At 38.5% G+C, this 27,289-nt stretch overlaps 1 protein-coding gene across 1 annotated transcript in view; it reads left to right on the forward strand.

Moving 5' to 3' along the window:
* LOC115448340 (metastasis-associated protein MTA3) overlaps positions 1-27,289 on the forward strand; it is a gene marked incomplete at its 5' end in the record, with an annotated part of 68,909 nt that overhangs the window by 6,373 nt on the left and 35,247 nt on the right. The window contains 1 exon segment of the mRNA XM_037438153.1: positions 16,978-17,085. Within this exon segment, the coding sequence (XP_037294050.1) occupies positions 16,978-17,085 (108 nt within the window).

The following is a 27,289-nucleotide window of genomic DNA, read 5'->3' on the forward strand; positions in this document are numbered from 1 at the left end:
TCAGCTCTTTATAATACCGATCTATTAAATATGTATTAAATTTTCCGTCACAAATATTTACCGATTTTTTTTAAACTTGAAACTATCGTTTGATATGTAAATTATAGCTCTCCTCGTGTGCCCAGAGCATGGGGGACGAGTGGAAATTAATCAGAAGTGTCATAAAGACAAGCGTTACGTAAACGTGGCCGGGAACGGTTGGCGTTAGTAGGATCGCGCCCCCAGCCGTGTGGTAATGACCTTGGATGCCCCGCGGTATGATACCACCGCGGATAATGTGTGTATCATGTTTTGTTTCGGTAGTTCTGTTCTAATGTAGTATGTATATATATTTTGACAGTATGTGAGTACGATCAATAGTTACACAATTTTATAACGTTATTTACGTTACAACACGTTTAAAATAAATCAAATTCATCAAATTACTATTAACATAAATAAATTCCAGGAACTACCCGTGATTACCGGTAATGACTTATTTGATGTTAAATTATGTACACAGCAATATTACGTTAACAAATTACAATAATGTGTCCGCACACGCAGGATATAGACATTACTGCTCAGACTACAACATCCCGGTGCGGAAATGATGTCCTAATTCCTTGTCTCGTGTTGCTTCACGCGTTAATACGTCACGTTAGTTCCAAACTACCCGATAAATATTCAAAAACTACGTAACAACACTCGCCAACAGCTATTGGCAGACGCGATGAGATGACCTTTTTATAGAAAATTTGTTGGTCGTTTGCAATAATGTCCAGTTGTCATTTTAAATTACGATTTGTTCGAGGTTTCGTTGAAGTGAATGTATTTTCCCAGAATGAAAGTAATAATCAAAATAGAACTACATGAGTTGGGTTATTTAATGGTAACTTTATGTTGCTACCATTTTTTTTATTGATGAAGTACCTTCAATAAACAAACTGTACCCCATAATAATTTTGATGTAGATAGTGTAAATTTGTAGAGTATATTATGTCATTTTTGTGACGTCTATCGAACGACGGCTACTTACCGCAGCGCGCGCGATGGTCAGGGGCTAGTGGGGACGCGGTCGAGTTTTTAGACGATTACCAACGCCCGTGGCACAGTGTAAAGAGGATCAGTGGGTCAACTACTGCACAATTACGTATTATTATTAGCTCATTGCACCCTCAGGGTGTCGGGATACTCTATTTACATATTTAAACCATGTATACCGTGTATTTAAGGTTCAATGTCGTGTTTATTTTTGTAATGCTAACTGTTGATGGCTAGTATTTTGACGAGTTTATAAAAGGGGTGCATATTTTTTTGCGAGTTCAAAAGGCAGGTACTGACTACTTCATTTAAACATGTACTTATGATCTTTTGTGTTTTATTTTGATAAAGTGGTCGTTATTTACAACAAGAAGATTGACACACGCTTCCTCTGCGCGACATTCATTTAAATATAACTATTTGCCAGCAGCCTCGTTTAACTGATGAAAGTCGTTACTGCTTGTTAAACTATGGACTATAACGTGGTAGTATTACATACATTTTTTTGTTCATTACAGTTTGTCCAAATTGCATGCCATATGTGATGAGAAAATTGTGAACAAAAATACTTTTACCCGACTGCTTGTAAAAGGGGTTATGTTTTTGTCATTACACTGGTATATGGTCGAGTGACGTTCTTTGAAACCTAAACGGGTTGATTAGTTTAACAAATGAGGCGTCGTTTATTTGTCCTATATAGGGAGGTGAATGAATGATATCACAGGAAACACTAAGTGATATTAATAATAAATACAATTAACTGAAAAACTTAATTGTCGCTTTCTTTAACGGTGAAACATCGTGAGGAAATCTACATATGTACCTCATTTCTCTAAAATAATTTCGAAGGTATGTGAAGTCTGCCAACCCGTATTAGGCCAGCGTGGTTGACTAAGGCTTAAATCCTCTCGGTACTAGAGGATATACCTGTGCCCAGCAGTGGGACAGTATTAAAATACAGGGTTGATATTATTATTAACAAAATTGAACCCGACTGTGGAAGGTGTGTTAGGCGAGGATGTTTCTAGTTTTGTCACTCAATATTGTTATTTATATAACACGTTATTGTTTTTATATCACACTTTTAGTACATAACGGTAGGTACCATGACAAAAATATGAAATAAAAAAAAACGGATGTAAGCACTACATCCGTGGTTATTCATGGCGGGGATTTATTAACCCTCTCGTTCATTACATAAAGAAGGTGGGGTACCAAAACGTCGAACGTTGAGGGACCCCTAAGCTACGTGACGCGCGGCAACCATTCCAAAACCGGTTTTAGTCATAAAAGCTTACCCACAGTAACAGTTAATCCATTGTTTTTCGGCGATATGTCGACCGATGTTCGCCGCTGATTCCGGTTAGTATAGTTTTGAAAGAATGTAAATTATCTAGAGTTTGATTGGCTAAAGAAATTTAAATAATGGCGCAGTTTTTTTTTTTTTTTATTTGCGATTCCTAACTTGTTTTTACTCGCGTCCTCTATCCGCGTTGAAGTCTCGGCCGGATCGTAACTTTGGAAAGTTCTACTGAACTTGGCCAGTTAAAGTAACCTTCTACTTGACTGTGTAATTTGCTATATGTTACTACTTATTGCAATAATAAGATTAGAACGGTTTACCGAATTTTCTAGTTAAACTTATCCATAAACTTGTTTGTATTCCCGAAGAGGCCGCATTGGAGCAAATAATGCTTCGAAGTATTAGGATTATTGGTGAGCCTATTGTCTTCGAAAATATTATGTAAATTGAAATCATTGCCTTTTCAAATATTCTGAATTATTTGCCATAACAAGCAGACGGACTTCATCCGATATTGGCATGAATACGTGACATTTATGAATAAATGATTTAATGGCCATTTTTAGTTGTTTATATTGTACCTAATGTACATACATATAAGGTCTTTTCTATAATGCCATATCGATAACGATTTATAAATCTCTATCATTCACATATCCGTACATCCTTAATAACAAGACATGTAAAAACTACTTTTATCTATTCCTTATCAGACCGCGATATTTATAAGTGTTCAATTTTTATTATGCATTACATTATAACGACGGTAGACAAATGGCAGACACATTTCCAGCCAAAAGATATACCGCTGAGATATGTTTGAAACACGTACGTGGAGTCGTCTGTGCGTCGTTCCGGCATAACAAAGATCGTGTGTTAATTCGGACCGCGTAGACCAGGGAGTGGGGACAGTCGGGGTTAGTAAACATAATCATGGCCTCCACAGTCCTCCCGCTATACAATTCAGTGGCTAAATGGGAATGAAGAGTTGCCTCGCACCGCACCCCGTCCCACACTCCGCGCCCGCTGTCTGCCGCCTCAACGCCCACACGTCTTGTGACGCAGATGTTAAAATTGATCAACCACTGATTTGTGCCACGTGTGCCGTTTACGTTTACGTTGTTTCATAGACGCCAAAAGATGCAGTGAAATGGTTAACAAATGAAAAAAAAAACGTTATCGGCCCGGTACGCGCTCTGTACCTGCGGAGACAATGCGTCGTTAGGGGAGCGGGAGACGTCCGACGTAATTATCTTTTACGCGTTAAAAATAGCCACAGAGACATCAATACTCCGTGACTTGTATTCTAAACACCTTAACTGGATGTACGGCCCGCCACCCCCGCCTGCCCACATCCTCCCCCCTTATCGACCGTGGCGCCCTCATCTCGCAGGTACACGCAACACTTATCCCGGTTTTAATTGTCGCCACGCGCCGATGACCCTCGCTTCGATACTAGATACCGTTGCGCGGCATGTTCGCTGCCATATAATAATTTATTTAAATCATTATTGTTTGTACCTACGGCTAGCGTTTCGTAATAGAAAATAATTATATAAATCGATATAATTAGTTGTTGGAGGTTTTACTATTAGATCATTTGCATCGTTCGCGCCGTTGTTGTACTGGCGTTATATTGTCATTGCTCTATAAAATTAAATGCGGAAATATCAACCATTAAAGACCATAATTTCACAATTATCAAATATTTAATGTAAGAACAAGTCCTTTCCGCTTCAGTTAACTTCGATTGAATGAACATGTTTTGCGGGTAGGTATGGAATCCTCGACTGCCCATTTCTTCCACATCATAATATACTTACTAAAATAAAGAAATTGTATAAATACTTCACATCGTGTATTTGGCCATTTGACGGGCGGAAATGAATGTTGCAAGCCATCTGATAAGTAATCACTTTCTATTACGTAATGGATTGTGCAACGTTCGGCTGTATGAGTTGGGTCGATTACTGCAACGTCGTCAAAGTGTTGCCTCCCTCGCTTGCGGAACGCGACACAATTCTGTTACTGCAATAAAATAAATACATCTAGCAGTACAAGGATTCTAAAGCCCGAAGTAATGTACTAATGTTTTACTGGTGGTAAGTCTCTTGTGTGTGTGAGTCCGCCTGGGTAGGTACCACCGCAAGAAGCAGTGTGTAGTCACTGTTGTGTTCCGGCTTGAAGAACCAGTGTAACTACTGGTCACAAAAAGATTTAACATGTCATGTCTCAGGATGGCGAGCGCAGTGGAATATCAAACAATACTTTATAATTCAAGATGTTGGATGGTGTTTCTACTGTATATGGGCGGTCGTATCGCTTGCTATCATCCAAACGGCAAGCTCATCTCGTTATTTAAAGCGATGAAAAAAATGATTCTCAATAAGATCTTATGTTCTTATGGTATCCGGAACTTTCATGTCCATAATAACCAAATCTAAAAAACGTTAGTCTATCAAATCAAACTAGCTTTTCAATTATTAACTATTTTGCTGCAATTAATAAGTTTTAAATTTTGAATTATTCAGTCAAAGATTTTTGTTTGTTAATCAATATTAGTATAGCCGACTTCTTTTAAACCCAAATTCAACTTCACCAGCTAATGGTATACTTACACTGTAGAATATTATGTTACTCAAACTCCTGTGGAGATTTCAGCCCAAACCCTGTAATTAAAAGAAAAACACTTAAGACTATACAAAGATATCAAGAGTATTACACCCAAGTTACGTATTCCGGAACTCGCAATTAAACTTCGTGTCGTGGGAGGAAAGAAACTTGGTCTCAACTCCGAACCACATAAACCAGAAGCAAATATTTGCGCATTGTACAAACATTTGCGAGCCGCACAAACCGCACTTGTCCCGCTGCGGTGAACGAAGCCAGGAGCCTGGGACCCGTCGCGACTGTCCGTCGCGGTATAACAAACAAAAACACACCAAGCATTTATCCCCGAAGAGGTGGGCAGACATGCATCTACTTTACGCCATGTGTGTTCCGTCCTGTGCGATAGGGGGCATGACCGAGACCTCACGACAATACCACACCGGTTTGAGGTGCTTGGCTCGTATTCCTTCCTGATCAGGCCGCGGTATTAGGTTTTTTTGCGCATTATAAGTCCGAAGTCTGATAGTTTTGTGTCTGATACGATGATAATTTCGTCCCCAATCACATTACGGGACGGAATACAACATGGCGTAAAGTGGATGCTCTAGATGCACCTCTGCTTACCCCCTCGGTGATAAACGTATGATGTGTGTTTGTTTTTATTATCTCTCAAACTATAAGACCAATGAGTGTTAGTCATCCACTGCGATTATCCTCAAATTGCAGGGCGACCAACAGATGCTGTTAAAAAAAATGCTATCATACTAAATACGTACAATTAAAATTAAGAAATCACACTAAGATAAGTTCCTATGTTAATATTTACTTATGCATGTAGCAAAAATTATAAAGTTTCATATAAGGTAAAAATTTAGAAAGACAATAATTATTAATGGTCCCCTTTTATTTATCTTTCGGGGTTATTGGTAATGTTCACTGAAAGACTTGGAATCATATGATATATGTATTAGTATAATACAATTTGAACATAAAAAATAACACAGAACCTTGTAATAACGACCCAGCAAAGTGCTGCCATGCAGCTCCGGTTACCATAGCGTCAAAGAAAAAACCTGTTCACACCAGTAAGTAGATAAGACTAGATGTCTTGCTGATTTGATGATGCTTTGTATCAATGGAGTGAGCGGCATTGTATTGTTGCTTTAAAACAAGAAGCATTTTGTTGGTTAAATAATTATAATTTATTACGTGTATTTCTTCGAATAAAATAGCGTGCCATTCATAGAAACTGCTTATGATTAATTCAAAAAGGTTAACAGGCATCATTGATCATTATCATAGAGCGCAACATAGGCGAAGAACCTACGTACAGTGTATATATACGGGTTCGTTTAACTCACATTTGCACCATCCCGCGACATTTCGCACTTTCTTCAACTCATCACGACTTTACGTGGTCTGATGCTTATGTTATCTTGACTATATTATGCGGCTCCTATGTCGTTTTACACTATGGCGTGATAGGACAAATTTAAAGATTTTGGAATGCGAACAATGTGGTAGTAACCTTTTTGTTTTAACTCCCCTATGGAATTTAAGCGGTCAGGTCCATTTGCATATAAAATTATGTCAGTGAGGGAAAGGGTTTGAGGCGGCATCGTAAGCAGTTAGCACAGTTCCCATGGGCGTCCTAATGAAAAGCACAAACAGCTTCACGGTCCGGCGAGCCGCGCAGGCGGCGCGGCGGGCGCAGTGCGCACCGGCGCTCGGGGCTCGTGGTCCTCCGGCCGGTGACGTCACCGGCGGCCGCGTCGATGGCGGCGCGCGGGCACGTGGACTCGCGGAGGCCTCGAGCGCATCGAAAGTGAGACCGGCGGAGGGGCAATGGGGGGGAGCATACCGGGTCAATGAACCTCGCGCATCCGACCGATCCGCACTTGTACAAGATGGTCGCATTGTTTCAACATCCCGTAGCTTACGCTTTGCCGTCTCACTCATTGAAACCGGCCTCACGACACTCACCACGGTGGAATACCATGTTTGGAACGACCACTTGACATTGTGTTGTTAACTCAGCAGTTTATGCGTCCTAGTTTGTCTGACATAACGTAGACGTGACGTAGTCTCGCTAATAGTGTCGATGGAGACAGGAATGACGCCAGCCGCAGTGAATATAACAACCGCGAGGTTTTTACATTTCTTGCAATTATTGAGCGGAAGCGAGGAGGTGAAGTGAGTATCCGTTGTGTTGGTGCTCGAGGCTCGCGGCGAGCGCAGAACGTGCTCGCGCGGTGACATACTTACGCCGCACATGCGTCGCCACTCGCGACTCGTCACTCCGCGACAATTGAGTAACGTTGATTTAGATTTTATATCAATATGCAGTGTAGAAGATCCCGATCATATTACCCGCGGCATCCCCACACGTTTGAGTTTACACCATAACTGATAAGAGCGAGTCATTGTTATCAGTTCACACAGGACCGTGTGTATTACAACACGCGTATAATTATTTGTCTCGGATAAATATATTCGGGACGCATCTTATGTTCAAATGAATCAACGATATGATATTTTTCCACATCACAAACTGTTTAATTATTCCACATATGCATTATAGCGAACGGTGACCGTTGAAGTAGGTAGTGTTGCGTTATGCGTATTAGCTACAAGGTCGCATGACTTGAGGTTCAGCAGGTAACACTCGCCGTTAACCGCTCCATATATCGAGTGGTTATCGAATTCACGGACGGACAGAGTTTTCAATGAATTTTAACGCGTCATATGTATTTATTTGGTCAAGTAGAGAGTAAACACCACACGTCTGGCCGTCTACTTTCATACAGTTTTTTATTGTACAGACAAGTGTACACTATAAGTGCTTTACGCACACATTCAGTTTCCCTTTTAATGTTATTTTAAATAAGGTACGGCGCACAATTGTTTTAAGACGCAATTATACTTCAACGAACATCATTAGCAAGTATTGCAAACTTTTCATACAATTTAAACATTGAAATGAGATAGTAATTTCAAAGTGCAGATTAATGTATTTCCATGCGGAATTATATACAGAAATTACTGGACCTTAAGTAGTTGCTCTTTTGTGTTATACAATTAAAATATGTCAGCGGAGTCCAACGGCGCGGCGGGCCGCGCGGTACAAATAGGCCTTTGCGACAAGCGCTACGGCAATTAGAGAAAGTCGTCTGTATAAAATACTGTAAATAATTACATTTATTATATGAAAATGTTGATTCAACGTTAAAATTGCAATTTTATATTGGCCAATTTATAGAAACTGGCAATGGAATATTTCACGGCGCTCACCGACTGCCGTTGAGGATATGATTAATCAATTAGTTTTATCAGTAGTGTGACGCGGTGACGAGGAAAATTAACCACATTTGAAACCGTTACAATTTTTAACTATACAATAACTGCACGCATCGTCCTCAAGGATAAAAGCTAGCCAGGAGTTATGTTGAAAAAACTTGTAATGTCCACTTAATTAACAATTTGTTATGCATTTTATGATCCAAACCGAAAGCAAATATTATACCCTGTGTGTGAAAGATCAATATAGTTTTAGGAATAATAAATGACCTGTATAATTCCAATAAACTTCATAATTTATTAATAAAATGTGGTAACTGATGCATGCTTAAATATTAGTCGAATTCGTTATCTTATTTAATCGATATGTCATTCATAAAAGCCTTTTAGCAGCTTTTTAGATACTGAATACACCAGTTATGTAAATTACTATAAAAAACTTACGAATGACCATAAAATAGTTAAAACTAGTACATGTAATAAGCGGTTATGAATAAAATGATCAGTTTTACATAAATAATTGGTAAACCTATCAATGAATGAATTAAATTGCAAGCTTATATGGTGCTGAAATAAAACAAAGCGTTTGCGTTAGCATCGACGTTATCGATGCGATGTGCAATCAGCATTTGCCGCGGGCGTTTAGCGCCATGTCTTCTTGTCTCGTGCCGCCGGAGTCAGACAAACGCATTAATTAGCCGTGTCTTCAACGAGAAGAGGCTCGCGCGGCAGCATTTTGATGCTCATCCGTTTGTTGTTTCGGTCGCACGAAGCATAGCCGAAAGTAACCGAGCATTTAGCTCGCGACGAAGCGCGCGCGCCGGCACGGTAACATAAACCAGTATGGACATGGCTGTACAATCTCCATACTATGAGTTCTTACGAAAATTGTATTTTATATAGTCTTAAAAGTGATAAAACTTAATTGAAGATAAGTTGTTAAGTTTCTTAGTCGTTTCATCTCTTTTTTATATACTTCGTCGAAAATCAATTATTCAATTTATTCACTTAATTATTCAGCGGATACGTATTACGTACTAAACATCGGCCAAGACACAATGATCACATATGTCTACCATTATTAATCATCGAATCTTGCCACTCAAAACACTTGTTAATATACTATTAAAAATATAACGTAACCAGACATATTAATATTACAATCCAAATATAAAAATACGACGACCTCAAATAACCAGTGTTCTTAATTTATGTGGGAAAATAATATATTAACTCAATGTTAGAATTTAACATTGGCAATGTAAATAAATGGATTAAATAGTTTTCTAAATTATATTATACTGGGTATTTTTGTATATTTTTTAATCACGAGAGTATAAGGTGTCGGCCTGTTCTCTCTTATAGTCATAGCTCATAAACAACAGGAATGCTATTATGAACTTTCATTACCCCATAGCACTGCACCGTGCAAGTGACCCATTATAATATCGCCTCTTCATACCACTGGCTAAGTCCCTCAAGCCGAGATAGTTGCTTGGCAGCAGTGACGGACAAAACAGAAGTACCTACCCTAACGATCTCTCTTAAAACTAAATAGTTTTGCTAACTGGTCCATCAGATCATTAAGTACGATCAAGCAATTTATGATGATAACGAAACCGATCATATTACAGCTGCGTGCGCATTTGCATGGTACTAATATTGTTTTACTGTTCTGTTGCATCCATAGCATCACGCCTTTTCCTTTTCAGGGGTAGATAGAGATATTGTTACATAAACATTTCATTTTCAACGTTTCATGTCATTCTTAGGTCTCATGTAATGGGAACAAGTTCTTTTGGTATTTAATAGCACAATTTAAGACTTCTGATGGAATTTCTGATATATTTGTATCCGATAACGACCACCGAGTACAAATTGTAAAACCCGCCATAGTAGCCCACGTAAGTGCGACATGTTCTGGGTTCAGCCTTTGTACATCCGGTTTCAAACAGCCTGAAATAATTGTGGCGACTGGCGAGGGATAATCATCTCACGTCAGTCAATCCTTTTATCTGGACCCCACTCCACTTACCATCAGATGCAGTGACCTCTTAAAAAACCGGGCTAATACCTATCACAAAAACCCAATATTTAATGTAAAGTTGTTCTTACACGTTCACCTCGTTGTGCCATCTCAGGCTAGGAAGGAAGTGGATCCCTATCGTGTTGTGTGAAAATAGCTTAGTGCTGTAACCTAACCGTGACGGAATACCATTAATCTTGTGCTTGAGTGGACAAATTGGGAATCTTGGAGCAAACTATCTCCCAGATGAAAGTGATTTCGAGCAGTTTTAAATTACGTCTCTTGACTGTTACGGGTTCCCAGCACGATGTGCGTATTTTATTTATGTCCTCCAAAATTACATTATGGTTCCAACTATAATGTAATTTTGGAGTTGACATTAAACTAATTATAATTTTCTTCTCTATTTTAAAATGAACATTGTTTTGTGCGCAACTATTATGGCTATACTTGGCGATGTAGGACTGAAAGTTGTTCGTAGTTCTTTATACCCACTACACAAGACTTATATCTTGTTGCAACGGCAGGACTGTGTGTAACTATTAAATTAAATACGCCCATTTATTTATTGATAACAAATAATTAAAATATAAAGCACATTGTGACATTTTGTTCGATCCTGTGAGCGTATAATAATTGGCTCTTAATGGGATTATGTTAAGAGTATGCTTATCGGACTTGGGACCACCCACACTAAGTTTTAAACGATCATTACAAAATTGAACAACCTGCAGGACAGGCTATGAGAGATGACGTTCAATTCCCGTAGTGTTAATTTCTCTTTTAAACAAGAAGCTTTGAGAATTTATTTTATCCCATCATCTTGGAGTTGTCACGTCATAGCCACTTGAGGTGGAGTGATCGCTGACAATATGCAAACAATTTTATATTTTGTCACATATTTCTGGCTGGTGGGAACCCTCGCTACGTCAGCTGCCGCGGTACGATTTGACAGACACCCGCCGCCTGCCCACTTGTGGCTGAGGCGAGAGGCCCGAGTAGGGAATAGGGATGATGGGTGCATGTCGTGTGCGTCCAGGACTTTGTGACGGAATCAAAGGGGAGTCCCGTGTCAATATTGCCCACCGGCTGGGCCTAATGAAGATCAACAAATGTTTTTTATTTAGTTTATTTACTAATTGGTCAGATGTGTGACGCGTTTTATAAAAAATCTGTATTCATATGCCATTACCAGCTTGATGTTTTTCTTAATTTACGCAGATACTGAAGATTTTAGTATCTCAGTGCGTTTGCTTTTCATTCATGATGTAAACAAAAAAAGTCGGTGTTAGTAAAATAATGTACGACCTCTGCATAGTACGCGCCGTCATAAACTTGCGGGGTCAAGTTAAAATGGTAACTTTTTAACTGCATATAAACGGGCCTATTTCGTGAACAAAACGGGTAAAACGTAAATCATCTAAATAGTAGACAATAGTTTACTCTGACGTACATTATTAGAATAGACGTAATACGGAGAAATGTAGTCTGACAGTGTTGTATCGCGCATGTCCCAGTAATGTCATAAATGTCACTCAAATTGCAGCCGGAACACTTGGGACTCACGCGAAACTGCTTATTAATTGTCTGTATCTTCACGCGTTTGCCTGGAACGGGATGGTCAAGCCAATTGCCATTGTTGTTTCTTTTATAATTGAGCTTCTATTTTGTTCAGCGTCAGATATACGAACTTTTGGACACTCTCGATACTCCTTTCCTTGTTTACGATGAGTGTAAAATAATTAGCGTAAATAAGATTTTTAAAAATGCTTCCGAAAATCTGATTCTAATTTTGAAATATGTATACAATCGCGTTGCCCTATAGACATAATACTGGACGTACTTGAAATTTGTCTACTGTCTCGAGTTCATATGAAACTTACAATGTAATACAAGCCAATAGACCTTACCAGTTACAACCGACGTCGCCTGTCAGTTAATCAAACAGTAGTGACTCATAGAAGTAAAAAATCAGTACTCGTAATTAATGTATGAAAATGATTGGTCGGTTTAACGTCTCACAATACGCGGGTCGCGGCGGAAGAACCGTTAGTTTTGAGAACTGCACCCGGCTATGAATATAATTATCAATAGGAAAGTTTGTTCACTAGACGTTATATAGTATTTTGTGTATTATTAAAATTACTGAACCAGAAATTAAGAGTGGATTAAAATATTATATTTTTATTTTTAATTAGCATTTGCCAATGAATGGCTTTATCACCCATATAGGTTTTTTAACGGTTTTGAATGTGCCGGTATAATATTGCCGACTCTTTTAAATTAAGTATTCTATTGGAACAACGTGTAACTTATTTAAAAAAAACTATTTTAACATGTTCTGTCAATCAATATGGGCCAATGTTATGTTCTATGGGCTAAGTGCTGCTCTTCATTTAATGGGAGGCCTGCGCTTGGCACTGGCGCATAAATAGATTAATGGTGTAATACATTGAATTAACGCTCACCGAGACGTACAATCACTAAACAACCGTCTATAATAGAAATAATGCACGCGTGTCGCGTGTCTGCAAACAACGTTATAATGTCGGGAGGTAAAAGTGAAATTCTTTCTGAAACTGGATCGCACACAAGCAAACTATTATCTTAACAGGATTCCTTGTCCCGTCGCGTGTGCACTCACAGGGTTCCAACTAGCCAGCTCCGCTCTAGCCGCGTGGAACCTTGTTAAAGTGAACCGGCACCGTGTCATTAGAGGGCGTGAATATTTAAGTGGAGATGGTGTGAGCGGCCCGCGGTTTCACTCCCGGCCGCGCTCCCGGTGCCCGCTCGGGTTATAGGACGGTCGGGATTACCTTCTCATTGAATTAATTCTGTTTGCCTGATGTAAAAGGCGCCACCGAATACCATTTTGGAACAATGAAAGAATTCTAACTCGGTTGGATTTTTAACATGTAAAGAGGGATAATGTCGTGGAGTAGGTTTAATATGTATGTCAGATTGGTCTAACGCATTCTTTTACATTAATGTTTTAAATGTTTAGTTTACTTTTTATATTATTATTTATAGAAGCAAACAGTAAATACCTTAATGCGGTGAACCTATACAGTTAAGGTCCCACTGAAAAGTTTGTATTGTGGGCGCCAAAAGCAACACCAGCTTTACCAACAACAAATAACTTGTCTTACGCTTACTAATATTTGTTCTTCGGAATGGTCCCAAGTGTGTCCCCTGCGTTCGTTCCGCTTAAACATGTGACCGTTATTTGGAATAAGTTTAAACTATGCGTCTGCCGCGCGTCAGTATTACAATAATTGCCATTGATTAGACGGGGGATCATTTCTAAACGAAATTGTATTATTCGGGTGGCATTGTTCGCGCGGCTTTGCGTTACGCAATCAAGAGGGTCATTCTGTCCGCGCCCAAAAGTCGCACCCGCGAAGTGGAGTGGAGAACAGTCATATCCTATCGATTTGTTAAGATGGCGTGCGCGCGGGTGGGTCACGGAGGGGGCGGCGGCGGGGCCGTGGTGTTGGCATGGGGTGACGCGCGGGGCGGCGAGGGTGGCCGCGGAGGCTGCGGCGCGGCGCAGCGTGCAGCGTCGCTTGCACCTGCCCGCGCGGCCCTGCCGTAACCACCGCGACACACTAGCGACATCGCACCAGATGAGCGTGTCACGTGGTGACGTGTACACTGTACACCGACTATATAACACGCGTCGACTCACGTCACACCACAATTAACGAACGCGAGCTTTTGTTACTTTCGAATAAAATGACCAACTGTTCCGGAGCGTATGAAAACATCGGACACGCGTTTACATTTTGTCGTTTATATTCAATGATATGCTTGAAATACACATATTTTTACAATGGTGTAATTGACAATATACATGCAATCAAGTATAAATTTATTATTAAAACGAAGCCTCTTTCAACGTCAACTCATCGAGATAAATAAAAATATCATGGTAACCGACAAAACGCCTATGAATTATACCAATCTTATAAAAAGCTCGAATAAATACTAAACATGACAAATAGGATTTATTACTATCGCAAAAATGTTCGTTACCTGATCCAAACCAATAGAAGTTACATTAAAGCAGACAAATAACAACGTACAATCTAAATCATCTAAGCGACGCGGCATACTCACGAGTAATGGGCACTCGATATACCGAGATTGAGCAACGTAACGAGCCGTCAAGTAAACACGATGGTGGTATTATATTGCATAAGCCTCATAAAGCGTCGCATTCCCGCTCCCATTCATGCCCGATGCCGGCATAGTTGCCGTAGGTCGCGCTCGCGGCCCGTAGTAGTGGCCAGCGTGCGTGGTGCTCGACGCTCGTGATGCCGCTCCACTCGCGCCGCTCACCACGTCAAGGTCGCAGACCGATCCTGGCACAGTTATACATTTTGACCTTTTGATGCTTGGGTTGCGTTATGTTTGCATTGCCTTTGCTGTTTTTGGTAATGTTTGTCAACGTATTAAAATATATATTTTTTTATCAACATATCAAACTTGAAATATCAAATGAGCTTACGGTTTTACATATATAAGGTTCTATTCGGAATGATAATCATCGATAAAGAAATTCAAGTTAAATTTATGACCTAATGCTCACTTCCGTGATGGTCCGTGGGAATTGAGAATAAAATGCATATTTTTATTAAGTAAAAGGTTATAGACTTAAAGTAAACTTCTTATTAGTAAAAGCGTGGTTTGTGCTAAAATGCTCCTCTTCTATTGTGTCAGTATACTGACCATACACGTGCATCACACCGCATTACATAAAGCAATTAGAGACTTGCCCTACTAATGTAAGACCACAGTACTCAGACGATTAGGGCGACTGCTGTCCTATACCAGTGTCGAGGCTTGTTACAGTGTCTCATACATCTAACTATACAGCATGTCGGCTACATACATCAAATGTAAATAAAATACTCCAGAAGAAATCCGCTCAGGGTATCCGACAAACTAATTATATATTTTGGAAGTAAGTATTATAAATACAGCCTAATTATTACAATAGCTGTGTGTACATATACCGCGGGATACATTTTAAATATCTGTTCCGTGTTAACCAGTATGAACACACCCCAAGCTGAAATAGTAGCTTCTTTACAAAAAAGATATTCCAATTCAATTTCTTACGAATAATTTAAACGCTATCGTGTTCGCAAAATTGCAATAATCATTATCTTTAATAGCTATAATCATTTAATATGTCTTTTTATTCGTTGAAAACGCCGTCTCCAGTTTCGATATATCCCAATGGATGTGTTTGTGTTTTCCTGGCACCGCCCCAGTTACCTCAAAGTCTATAGTTCTTTGGAAGTTTTTTACGACAACGCATTTTTCCTCACGACAATCTTTTAGCGCCAAACTCACCTGCTTTATGTTGGATGGGTTGTTTTCTTTGCATATGGCTTTCACATATTATTATCCATATTGAGAACAATATTAAGTACAAATTAATGGGATAGGAAACCATAATTTGTTTGTTTCGGAATTTCATCTAAGAATAATTTTATTTTACCACATGTTTCTTGCGTAGTTTATGAGCACGTGGGTTTTCGATTTTTTTTCAAAGCCACGGGCACAAGCTTCTATGTAATAAAGGCATAACGTTCACGTCTGTCTGTCGCACAACTATGATCATAATTTCACCAGACATTTTTACTTGACATTGCGTCTTAATATTTACCACCTAACCATTGGCGATGTGTTAATGAATATTTCAATCTCTTCTATTCCGATGGCTATATTGAGAAAACTGGCGCTGAATATGGTGACTGAAAATGACTCGCTCCTACCATAGATGCTAATTGCCATTATTACCGTTCTGTATTCTGAACAAAGAAAAATTACGTGTAAAGAGAATTTGCGGATTGATAAATATGTAATACATTTATATGCGAGTTGTATGATAAATTGCGAATCTTTTTGTCAAAAACTGGTGGTGTAGTATGGAAATAGTATTTATAGTTTGGTCAATAGGATTTTTTTTAAATCCATGTTTATGGAGCTTTGGCGTATGTTACGACTATATAGCTCTATATACCCACCTTGATCGGTACCTACACATTCCCTCTCATACTGTAACAATATTTTTAATTATAGTTGTGATGATGATACATAAAAAAGGAATTCACTTAATGGCTCTACTTAAAATAGTTGTCAGTGCCACGCTATATATAAACATAAATATTTGTATACAGCAGAAAAAGGCTGCCTCAACCGGACTCGGTACTGCTGGTAGGTACTTGTACTGTCGGTAGTCTCTCAGAAAATCAACATTGTCATCCGTCGTTTACCAGAGGTCAAAATTATATCTCTAGTACTTACGTTGAGCTTTTGTTTCTTTCCTTTATGGCCTTGAGTGACGCAGCCTCGAGCATAGGAGATTCTTTCGATCCTGCGGATGTAAATGTAACATATATCAGGTGAACCACTTGCTGGCATGCCGGTGTATGCTTAATAAAGCTAAGTTCTGACAAATGTTTTTTCCTTTGCCTAAAAATATTGTAGCAACAAAATACAGTAGTAGGGGCAAGAAAATCGCAAAGTTATAACGTACTTGAAGTCGAGCGTGGAACGAAGTTCAGTCATGAAAATATTACAGGAACAATCTTCATTTATTTATTTATTAGGTTTTCCAGCAGACTTAACACTACGATTACAATAATTTAAATATTATAACTTATAGCTATAATGCAATTTTGTTAATATTATTGTTTGTTTACAGTGGCCCAGTCAGAAGACTCACCGGTCGCGATGAAACTCAAGAAAATATGCCTTAAAACGCCGGTAGGCGAGGAACAGGCGGCACAAGCAGTTCTCGACCCTGCGCTAGGTGAGTGCGAAACGTTTATATACCAAGGATAGCTTATATGCAAACATTTTACTACATTGTTTACGAAGTCCATACGGTCGACCGTGAAGATATTTCCGATATAGTCTTATACTGATTAGTTTTTACTTTCTCGTGACTTGCGTTTCGTAGTGACGTATATAAGTCGATTAGTTTCTAATTCGAACCGTGGTTGTTAATTGCTGATGAGGTAGATGTAGCTTTGACTCGGAATACAAAGGTTTGTCTGTACGTAATCGGCATAGGTCAGGGCCGTGTCTATATCGGACACAATATGTGAACTGAACTGAATTAAACTGAAGGTCCTGATCGAACTAGCGTGAAGGATTCCATGTGAATTGTATGCAGTTATGGTTTTTCGTTATGTACAGCCAGCAACAAAAGTAGTTGAACAAATTAAAAACTTCAAATCGTCTACACGTTAAATTTCATAACACTTTTTTTCTTCGTGTGATGGAAAGTAATTTATATGTGAATGAAAATTTTTCATAAAAACAAAAAAGTGTATAGGCGATTTGTTTTTTTTATTATTTCTTCAGCTATTCATGTGACTGGTAGAAATGTAGTGCTCGGTTACGATAATAAATGGGTATTGTCATTAATTAACGCGATGGGAACAAGTGCACCGGACTTGAGTTATCTAGTTACATGGTGGACCTTAGACGCCTAATGAAAACCATATCATGTAATATAGTAGCTATTGTTAGCCATATAAAATACTCATAACATTGACAGAGTTGCATTTTTAAAAATGTATTGCATGGCATAGTGTACTGCCAGGCCTGATGTCACATGAAGTGTGGTCCAAAAATATATAGTCAATAAATATCATTTTGTGTCTCTCCACGATAGCCAAAATTAAAACAACCGGGCTGACTCTGGAACGCGACTTGTAACCAACCACAATGACAGGTTTTTCTTCGTGTAAACAGTGTTCGCTATACAGTTCTATACAGAATAACTCCTTCCACTAACGAAACCGTCACATGAAACACTAACTTTTGTGACTTTAGCGTTATGCAACCGATCATGCCCAGTGTTAGATCAACGACTTGTGATAGTACGAGAATCAAACAGGTTTAAACCAACTCGATTGCTCCTAATACTCGACACTGAGTTTGTGGATAGGCATTATGCCGTCGGAGACGTCGGTACGTCTCTAGGCGATGCATAGACCGTGAGATATCTGTCCAAATAACATTTGACGCGCCTGTTGGGGAGTTGATTCGGGGGCCAGGTCTCTGGTCCAGTGAGCGTCGGTAAAATATGTTAGAGAAGTGAAAGCTGGAGGTTGTCACCTACGTCAATTATGGCTACTGCTGATGTGGAGGCGTTATTAATTGGACATAACAGATTATTTGGTCTTTGGCGCATTTGTGTGAATACAAGTTACATCGTTGGTCGTCGCGCTCGTGTTATTGCACTGTTCTACGAAAACACTATTACCAAACAATTGCTGAACTTTTTCATTTCCTAGTCACGAAAATCTCTCAACATAGTTATTTAGGTTAACAACTCAATGTAAAATTATATTCGTACCTAATGAAATTAGGTATAACTTTATACGTGACCTTCATCGACCTGGCTCGTCTTATCACTGCGTTCAAGGTAAATTCAACCAATTATGGTTGTTCACACGACATTACATGTCACCATAAGTGACAAAATAACATTAGTATCGATAATGTTATACTGTTTCGTTTGCGGTTTTTATAACTCGGCACGTTTCTTTTTTCGCCTTCGACATTGCCGTCCGGTTAAAAATAAATAGCTCTGTAAATGTCGATGGGCTGTTACTGTTATTAAATGTCAAGTGATTATGTTCGGAAACGTTCTTAACAACATTTTGTTCGAGACGCCGCGTGGTTTCCGAATAGTTTTTATACTCGTGAACATCGCCCTTATAAAAACTGGCGCCACATTAAAAAATGTCTCGTATAAAGTATTGTAAAGTGTAGTATTGCGAGTGTTTATTAGCATAGAGTGCACGCGGCGAGCGGCGACCGCCGTGTGTCGTCGTCCCGTTGATTGAATTGTGCTTTTATTTCCCATCACGCCATGCATTGAGGGTATGATGTCATCGATTTAATTGCGGCGGCCACTTCATTACCTACCTATAAAAGCAACATTTATTTCAGTCTTCCATCGAAATAAGCCGCGACGGGGTAACCACGCGGCTGATCGATTTGTGGAAACTTTACGGCGTCGTTATGATTTTATGCAATGTTTCAGTTTAATTTCTGTTTTCAATGTCAAGAGTGAGTTTTTATTGTAACCGATGGCGGCGGCGGAGACGCAGTTTAGGCTCCACGGCCGCGGCCGGAGCCCAGCGCCGAGTATGCGTGACGAGTTACATCACATTTGTGTGCACGTAGCGCGTATGCAGCGCTGCCGGCCGGCGTGGACTATACGTGCACAGCACAGGTCGTTAATGGTACTACGTGGATCTGTTGTGTGGTACACGGGTGGAATAACCTATAATTAGATGCGCGTACACCAATCCTCAGTCGTGAAACTCGTAGATGTCTCGTTTACACCACATCCGCTGACATATTTGATGCAGAACAGTTGCCGAATTTACTTTATCGAGTGGGCGGAGTGGAAAATTGTATTGCAAAAAAATATACAAACTCACCGATGTCTGTAACTATAACTATGTACTGCACCTTTATCGTTATTGGATCCGGTAGGCACAACATACCTGCGTGTTATAAATGTTTAAAAGAACGCGACCTGCCATTGGTACTCCTTGACCTGAAATTCGACATGAACACAGCGGTGCCGCGGATGAACGTCCATTACAATTACGTGTTGTTAATTTATTACGTATTATTAACAGGCCATTTTAACTACTTAATAAAAACTTCCATTACTCTCTCATATAAATTTTACGCACGCCATAAATTATGCGATAAACATCTTAAACCATACGTAGATATTTATAAAGTTCCGATTTATTTCACACCGCGTGATAAACCTATTCGAAATGATAAAATGCCAACTTGTTAAAGAAAAGCTGAACTTTTTAATTAACCATTTAATAGTTACGACAGGCAATGTGCACGCGCAGGTGCGTTCCTATAACATTTTGTTGAGCAAAACGTTCCGATGTAGCCGTAAGTCAGTACGTGCCTATGTCCGTATTAAATCTTGATTCGTGTACGTTTCCAACGTATATACAAATAGCACCCATGCAAAGAGGGGTTACGGGGAGTGGCTCTCACGTATCGGGCGCCGTGATAAGTGACGTCTATTCGTCAATGTACCTATTGCATAGGTGGCTGTATATGAATTGTGAGGCTGTGATGTGTCGCACAATAGAAGCTCGTCTGTGCAGTTTCGGCGGTGGAATGGCGGCCGGTGCGGGCGGTGGCGGTGGCGTTGTGTTTCTCCGGCGTGCGTGCCGCTGCAGCTCTTCTCCACAGCCGGTAATTTGATTGGGCCCGAGCTGTCACCTATGCGCCGCAGTCGCCCGGCCGTCGCTCGCCGGCTATCGATTAGAGCCCCCGTCCCCTGCCCCCGCGACGCCCGCGAACCGGATCTCGTCACGCCGCCATTGTATACCCGCGACGCTTAAACGCATTCGTTTCTCCCGATGCGAAAACGACGCATTCCTTCCGCGCGCCCTCCCGCGACCCTCCCCGCAGCGGTCGCCGCTCGGCCGCATGGCACGCCGCGCGGCGCCGCCCGGGACGCGCCGACCCTCTCATTACGCTCTCTTACCACATTACCACTTCGTGCCCGACACAATACCGCCGATATCTGCTTCGGCGGTCCGCGCTCGCCGCTCGCTCAACCAATGCCTGACTCTACTACATACTCTACATTACCAAATTATAATATTGGGGTATGTAATAAAGCGTATGTCAACAGGCTTTGTAGGAATATTATTGTCGAGCTTAAAGCTTGTGATTATAGCCTCGGCTTTTTTTTTACATTACATTCTGACCCAACTTCTCTGTCCCACCGCTTTAACGGTTTAGATATCGCTAGCTCACATCACATGTTTTATGTTAATATATCTTTTGCACAAATTGGTTTATACATATTTATCACATGATTGTATGTTTTTACAGAAAAAAAAATCCAATAATCTCGAAAGATAAATCATGATGTATGTTTTTCTAATTTTTAGGAACATGAAAATTTTGAAAAAAAAATTTGCAACATAAGTAAAAATTTACATAGGACCTTGTAATAGTGAGACATTGATATTACGTTCAAAATGTTATACATTACGCTTGTATTGACAACTTCAAACAGAAACATAGTAATATAGGACACTAATAAGCAAGCTTATATGACTTTATTACTCTACGCAATTCCATTAATCGAACACTTAGCAGATCGACCGTTAGAACATTCTCGATGTTGTTGCATAGACCGTTCTAAATTTAACTGTTTCTATGTCAAGTTCTATTTCAGTCTTGGAAATATTTTTTGCATACATTTAGCATTCTTTAAACGTAGTCCGTCGTGTTACCTGAACGCAATAGAAAAAAAAACGGGTGTATTCGGCATGTTCAAACGAAAATCAAGGATATTTTTTGTAGGTTATTTTATTTTACTATATTTGGGAAACTTACAGCTAGTACAATCATCTACACACAAAGAAGACCAATTATAAGTTTCCACTCCTAAATTATACAATGCAAAACTAGAAAATACTGTGGTCTACTAACGAGTACATAGAAGTGAGATTATAATTAGTTCCTGAAAGATTAACTTGCAAGAAGCTACTTAAATTTTTTCGATTTGTTATTATATAAATTTATATCCTAGAGATACAATAGATGTCTCAAATATAAAGTTTATAACAAATTTATAGTTATATAAAATTCTTCGATAAAACAATGCCACATAATGCCTAACGACAATGATTCGCGATCAATTGAACGATCCAGTGGTTGCATGCATTGAGCGTGCTTAATAATTAAATGTCGCCTTAACAGAAATTCATAAAATAGTATGGGTCAATCATGTAAGGCGACTTCAATAAAATGAAGTCGGTGTACTTTTATTATTACCGTATTATGTTGGGTTGTTGGGCGTTATGACCACTCGGGCAGTCAATGCGTTTTATGGTCTAATAGTAAACGTCGAAATATAGTGTGTTTAAACTGATATCTGTAAATGAAGTCCTTTGGTGAGAATTAATATCGGAGCGCTGTCTACGGGTTTTTCTTTGTAATAATCTTTGATATGGTTTCAAATGTTGTCTTAAAACATATTTAATTTGAAAACAGCAATAAACAACCTTATAGAGTTCTAGCTAGAACGTAGATTCGACAAAATATAATTGCATGTTACAAGAGTGTGAGGAAAAGCATTCAGATAGTGTATGACTCATAGGCACAGTTTAGAATATGGATAGAAAAAGACAAATGGGAACAAACACGGATTCAAGCCTCTGCTGTGCCAGATCAAAATTCTATAGATATACAAGCAAGCAACGCAGTGTTAAAAAGGCTTCTTTATCCATAGACCGCAGATGCACTTAGGTCATCTTTTTACACAATAACCAAAACCTTTAATTACGACCAGGTCGCTTGTGAGGGTTTATTTGTATGAGTGGCAGCAGCTGCAAAAGCTCTGCGCCACAAATGCTTTTTAAGTCTCAAGCCAACGAGAAGCCGAAAACATTAAGATATGAATTTGACTGTCGAAATGTGTAAAAGATTAGCCTTTATAGCAACCTGTACTGATGTTACCATCAGGTGCAGTGTTTAACAAAAGTACGACATCCTGCGGAATGACATGATGGTAATGAAGTTGTTGAATGTTGCAATTAGAGAATATATTGCATCGTAGTATTGTTAACATATTGTTTGATCTTGAACGCACCTTGATTACTTTTTTTCCATTTTCTAATTAGTGGAAGATCAAGTAATCAGAGGCAATTATGACGTACTGGCTGGAAATATTCTAGAATATTCCTTTAGATGAGTGTTAATCTGTGGCCAACCTAAAGGATTCATTTACTTGGTAATTGAAGTGAGACACTTCCACTCGTCTAAAATCTAGTCTAATCTAAATAGTTGGCCCAATCTACATCATTCATGTTTAATAGTACTACAGGTGTTGCCACTATGTCAATGTATGTATAAAATTGAACCAGTATAAAAGAAGTCACAGTTTTGTTGTTGCCAATCGAAAAGTGAGTGACATTCTGACGGCGAAATATTACTTTCACGCAAAGGTCAGCAACACAGCCAAAATTCGTCCTTACATTATAGATGTTTATCGGTGATGATCATTTACCAACAACATGCTAACCATCATCGTCTTGTACATAATGATGGATTTCTACTACAAAATGATTTGACAGTGTACTAATAGTTATACTGCGAAAGATAACAGAAAAATCTCGGATACTTTTACTTGACGTGACATTATTAGCAGAGGTTGATGACACGCGAGTTTCGATTTCTCAGTAAGTAATGTAACAAAGACAGTGCCGTATCGATTGAGTTAATCCGTACAATAGCGATGTACGTTTCCAATATTTGATATTATTATCACTACTGTTTATATTATTTTAGCTAAAAATGATAATTTAGAAAAGATTACGTTCTTGTTCACTAGTTATGTGTCTAGTCAAATTTTATTTGGAGCGTGTGTGCAGAATTGTAAAACATTGCTACAATAAATGAGTCTATGTTTAAAAGAATACGGACCATTTTCGATGGTTTAGGATTAACACTATAATTTTGATCAGTTTATCGGTTTACCGCCATTTTCAATAAACGATCCAAATCGCTTTTATTCGATCTATCTGAAAAATTCGACCAATAAGAACAAAGATTTATTGACACGGTTATGAGTGACTTGACTTCACTGTGGAATCGGATTGAAGATTGAGATTGGGATCGTTTTTTGAAAACGGCTGTTAATCATTTCTATAACACGGTCCATTTGATGAGCAAAATTTCGCTGCGAGTGAAGAGGTGTTGGAGTAAGCGTAAGGAGTGGACCCGTGTATACCCGTTTATTACATTTTTTTTAGTCAAGACACGCTTTTTCATATAAACAGTAATGACTCTAAATATTATGACAGTAGAGATCATTTTGTATTTTGAGAATAACCGAGACAGGTCCCTACTCCATAATATATATACATATTTTGCAAATTAAATAATTACCTAAGTGGTAATCGTTCTAGTATTAGAGTAAAATTATTATTACTTTAAACGTAGACAATGACTAGACATGTACACCATACTTTTCATGTAAATTATAATCGTGAATTTACATATAATGAATAATAATGGAGAACGAAATCATTTTTAACAATTTTAGAACGCTTTGGACGGTTAAGGAGTTTTGTAACTATTAATTCCGTGTATTATAATGAGTTTTTTATACTGTTCTCTGTTACGAAAATTAACAAAACTAACATAATCCATACTTAGGAGTTATTTCACATTGAATCGTTTAAAAACATTACTAACTATTAAACGGAAATGAACCTTCTTTCTTGGCTTAGTTTCGTTGGCGCGACGACAGAATCCGCCTCTCAACAACTTCTCACTTCGCCCCCGTCGTTTTCTCGAGAGTGACATAATTGACTATCATATCTTCATTAAAAAATGGACCCAATTGTAAGTGAACTCAGAAATGTTTTTGACGCCGTGCACAGTAGTTCTTGCGGTCGAAACTTTTTCATAATACTTTTAAAAAGTTTACAACGGGTATTTGAAATTTATTGATTTACGATCACTCGTAAAGTGTAAGCGATTCAATCAGTGCACTCTTTAATGACGCCGTCGTAAATTTCTACTAGAATATAACTCATTTTGAGAATAAAAGCATTTTCGAATTGTTTCTCAGATCACGTGATTATATTGGATAATATTTTTGACATGTTTGAAACACAGTTCCTTGTGCTATGTTTATCTCATTTCTGTTTTAAATACGATGACCAGCTTACTTTTGATGATATTCGAAAAGTGCAAAATTATTTAACTCTAGCATTAGTACACGGCTCTACGTGTCTTCCCGTGAAAAAGCTCGCACGAATCGGATATATTCTTACTTCCTATTATGCAATCAATTTAAAATGACAGTAGTTCCAGATATAATGTCATACTTTCTTTCCTTTTTAAAATAATACAAGACGTTGCTTGCAACTGTGTCCGCGTCTAACCATTACCGAAAAAAAGTAATTCTGTTTTTTTTTTCTAAAATATTTGTTATTCGTGGATGATTTTTGGCACAATATTAGCAGAGATAAAGACGAGCATGTGGTTTCATTTATTAACTGTCAAAATGACCCTGTTTATTTAGATTAAGGAGTGCTGCTGGCTCATACAAATCGTTCACGTGGTGTGCAATTAGATCCCACACTCTGATATCTTATCGTTGACATTTCAACTCTTATATTAATGTTCTTCTTTTAATCAATAACATTTGGAAATAACGCTGTTATTGCGTTTTAATACTGACATGTGACATTACAAATAAAGATTAACAAGATTTCACAATTATTGTTTTTATTATCGATATCTCCTGCAATTTCAATACCAGAATACGTATGGTAGAGTTATGAACTTATCTGGCTTTAAAAAATGGACGCAGTTATGCCAAAGGGCACCAGCCTACACACAATAGGGGACCGTCCTGTGTTTGATTTTGTACATTATTCTATATGTAATGGTTAATAATACGAAAAAGAAACCCTCCTGCGAAATCTGCATTAAAATTGGTTAAAAAATGAGTCAGTAATTCATATTCCAAATATTACTATATGCCGAAGTGGGCGCGGAGTACGGATATCGCTTCATCTCTTTCTTTAGCACGCCTCGTAATGCCCGATGACGTGACACATGGGTATTGCGTCTCTTTTCTTTTTCTTGTTACTTACCCCTTCTACCGAAATTTAAAGACTTATAACTTGTTGATTTTTTACCGGATTTAAATAATTCTTTCTGTGTTATAATTTATATAACGTAAATATTTGATAATAATAAAGAACAGAAATGAGTCCGGTCCCTTGTTTTGATAAGAAACAAAGCAAGTTAATTTGATGACTGAAAAGTGCAGGTGATTCAAATTGTATGTGAAACGCAATCATTTTGCCGTCTTCCTTTGTCGTTTCTTTAAGGCAGAAGACTGGGAACGCAGAGCTCTCGTCGGCGGTGGTTACATACCAATGAAACACCTTTTAAAGTTACAACAACAATAACATTGTTAATATTGATCAAGCCACAAAAACTTATTGATTGTAAATATTGGTTAGTTCAAGGCCAAATACAGAGATACTATTGTTAAAGCTTTTGCTGCTTGCATTTGTCTATGTTTGATTGACTATCTCCGTGACGCAGCGGCTGGGAATGGTGGGCCCGTATGTTCAATGCCTGCATCAATATAAGTGTTTAGATAACTTAAAATATTTCGGGGTTGCATATTTCGGAAAAGAACGTGCATTGTAGTATATACTTACGACTTAAAACTTATTAATGCTTTGTTAGGATTTTGTATAATACTGTTAGACGTAACATAAGACAATATTATTATGTCTGGCAATAATTGTCAAATCGGTTGTGGAACGGATTGTCGAGACGAATGTCCGCCGGTTCAAAACCCAAGGGCACACACCTCTGACTTTTCCAAAAAAAATATGTGTGTATTCTTTCTGAATTATCGCTTGCCTTAACGCTGAAGGAAAACATCGTGAGGACCTAAGAAGTTCTCTATAGGAATTTTGAGGGTGTGTGTACCAATCCCTTATTTACCGTACGAAACCATTCAAATATCACGTTTTCATTTCATGACATTCATTTAATATATACTTATGTGCATAGTTTTAATAAGGTGAAAAACATAATAAACATTTGACGCGAATAGGTCCCACACCTTCGCCAGACTTAAATATATTTATCTGGCAAAACAACACCGAGACAAATCTCAATCGGCATCACCCACTTTTCGTCGCGATCGATTTTTGCTTACAGACGAACGGGAGCTAATGAACCTTTGTACACAGGACCTGTAATAACACATTTAAATTCTTTGTCTGTACATTGTGTTATATGGGCATTTACCGTCTTTAATCAGATAGATCGTGCATTAGGAACCAGTACTATCTAACTCAAAATAGTTTAATTTACACCGTAGAAAAATAAATTATTGACAAATAAAGAAATAAATTGAAGGTGTTTAAATAAATATTTAGCAAATAAAGAGG

This window comes from Manduca sexta, chromosome 13, assembly GCF_014839805.1.
Source record: "Manduca sexta isolate Smith_Timp_Sample1 chromosome 13, JHU_Msex_v1.0, whole genome shotgun sequence".
Lineage (NCBI taxonomy): Eukaryota > Metazoa > Arthropoda > Insecta > Lepidoptera > Sphingidae > Manduca > Manduca sexta.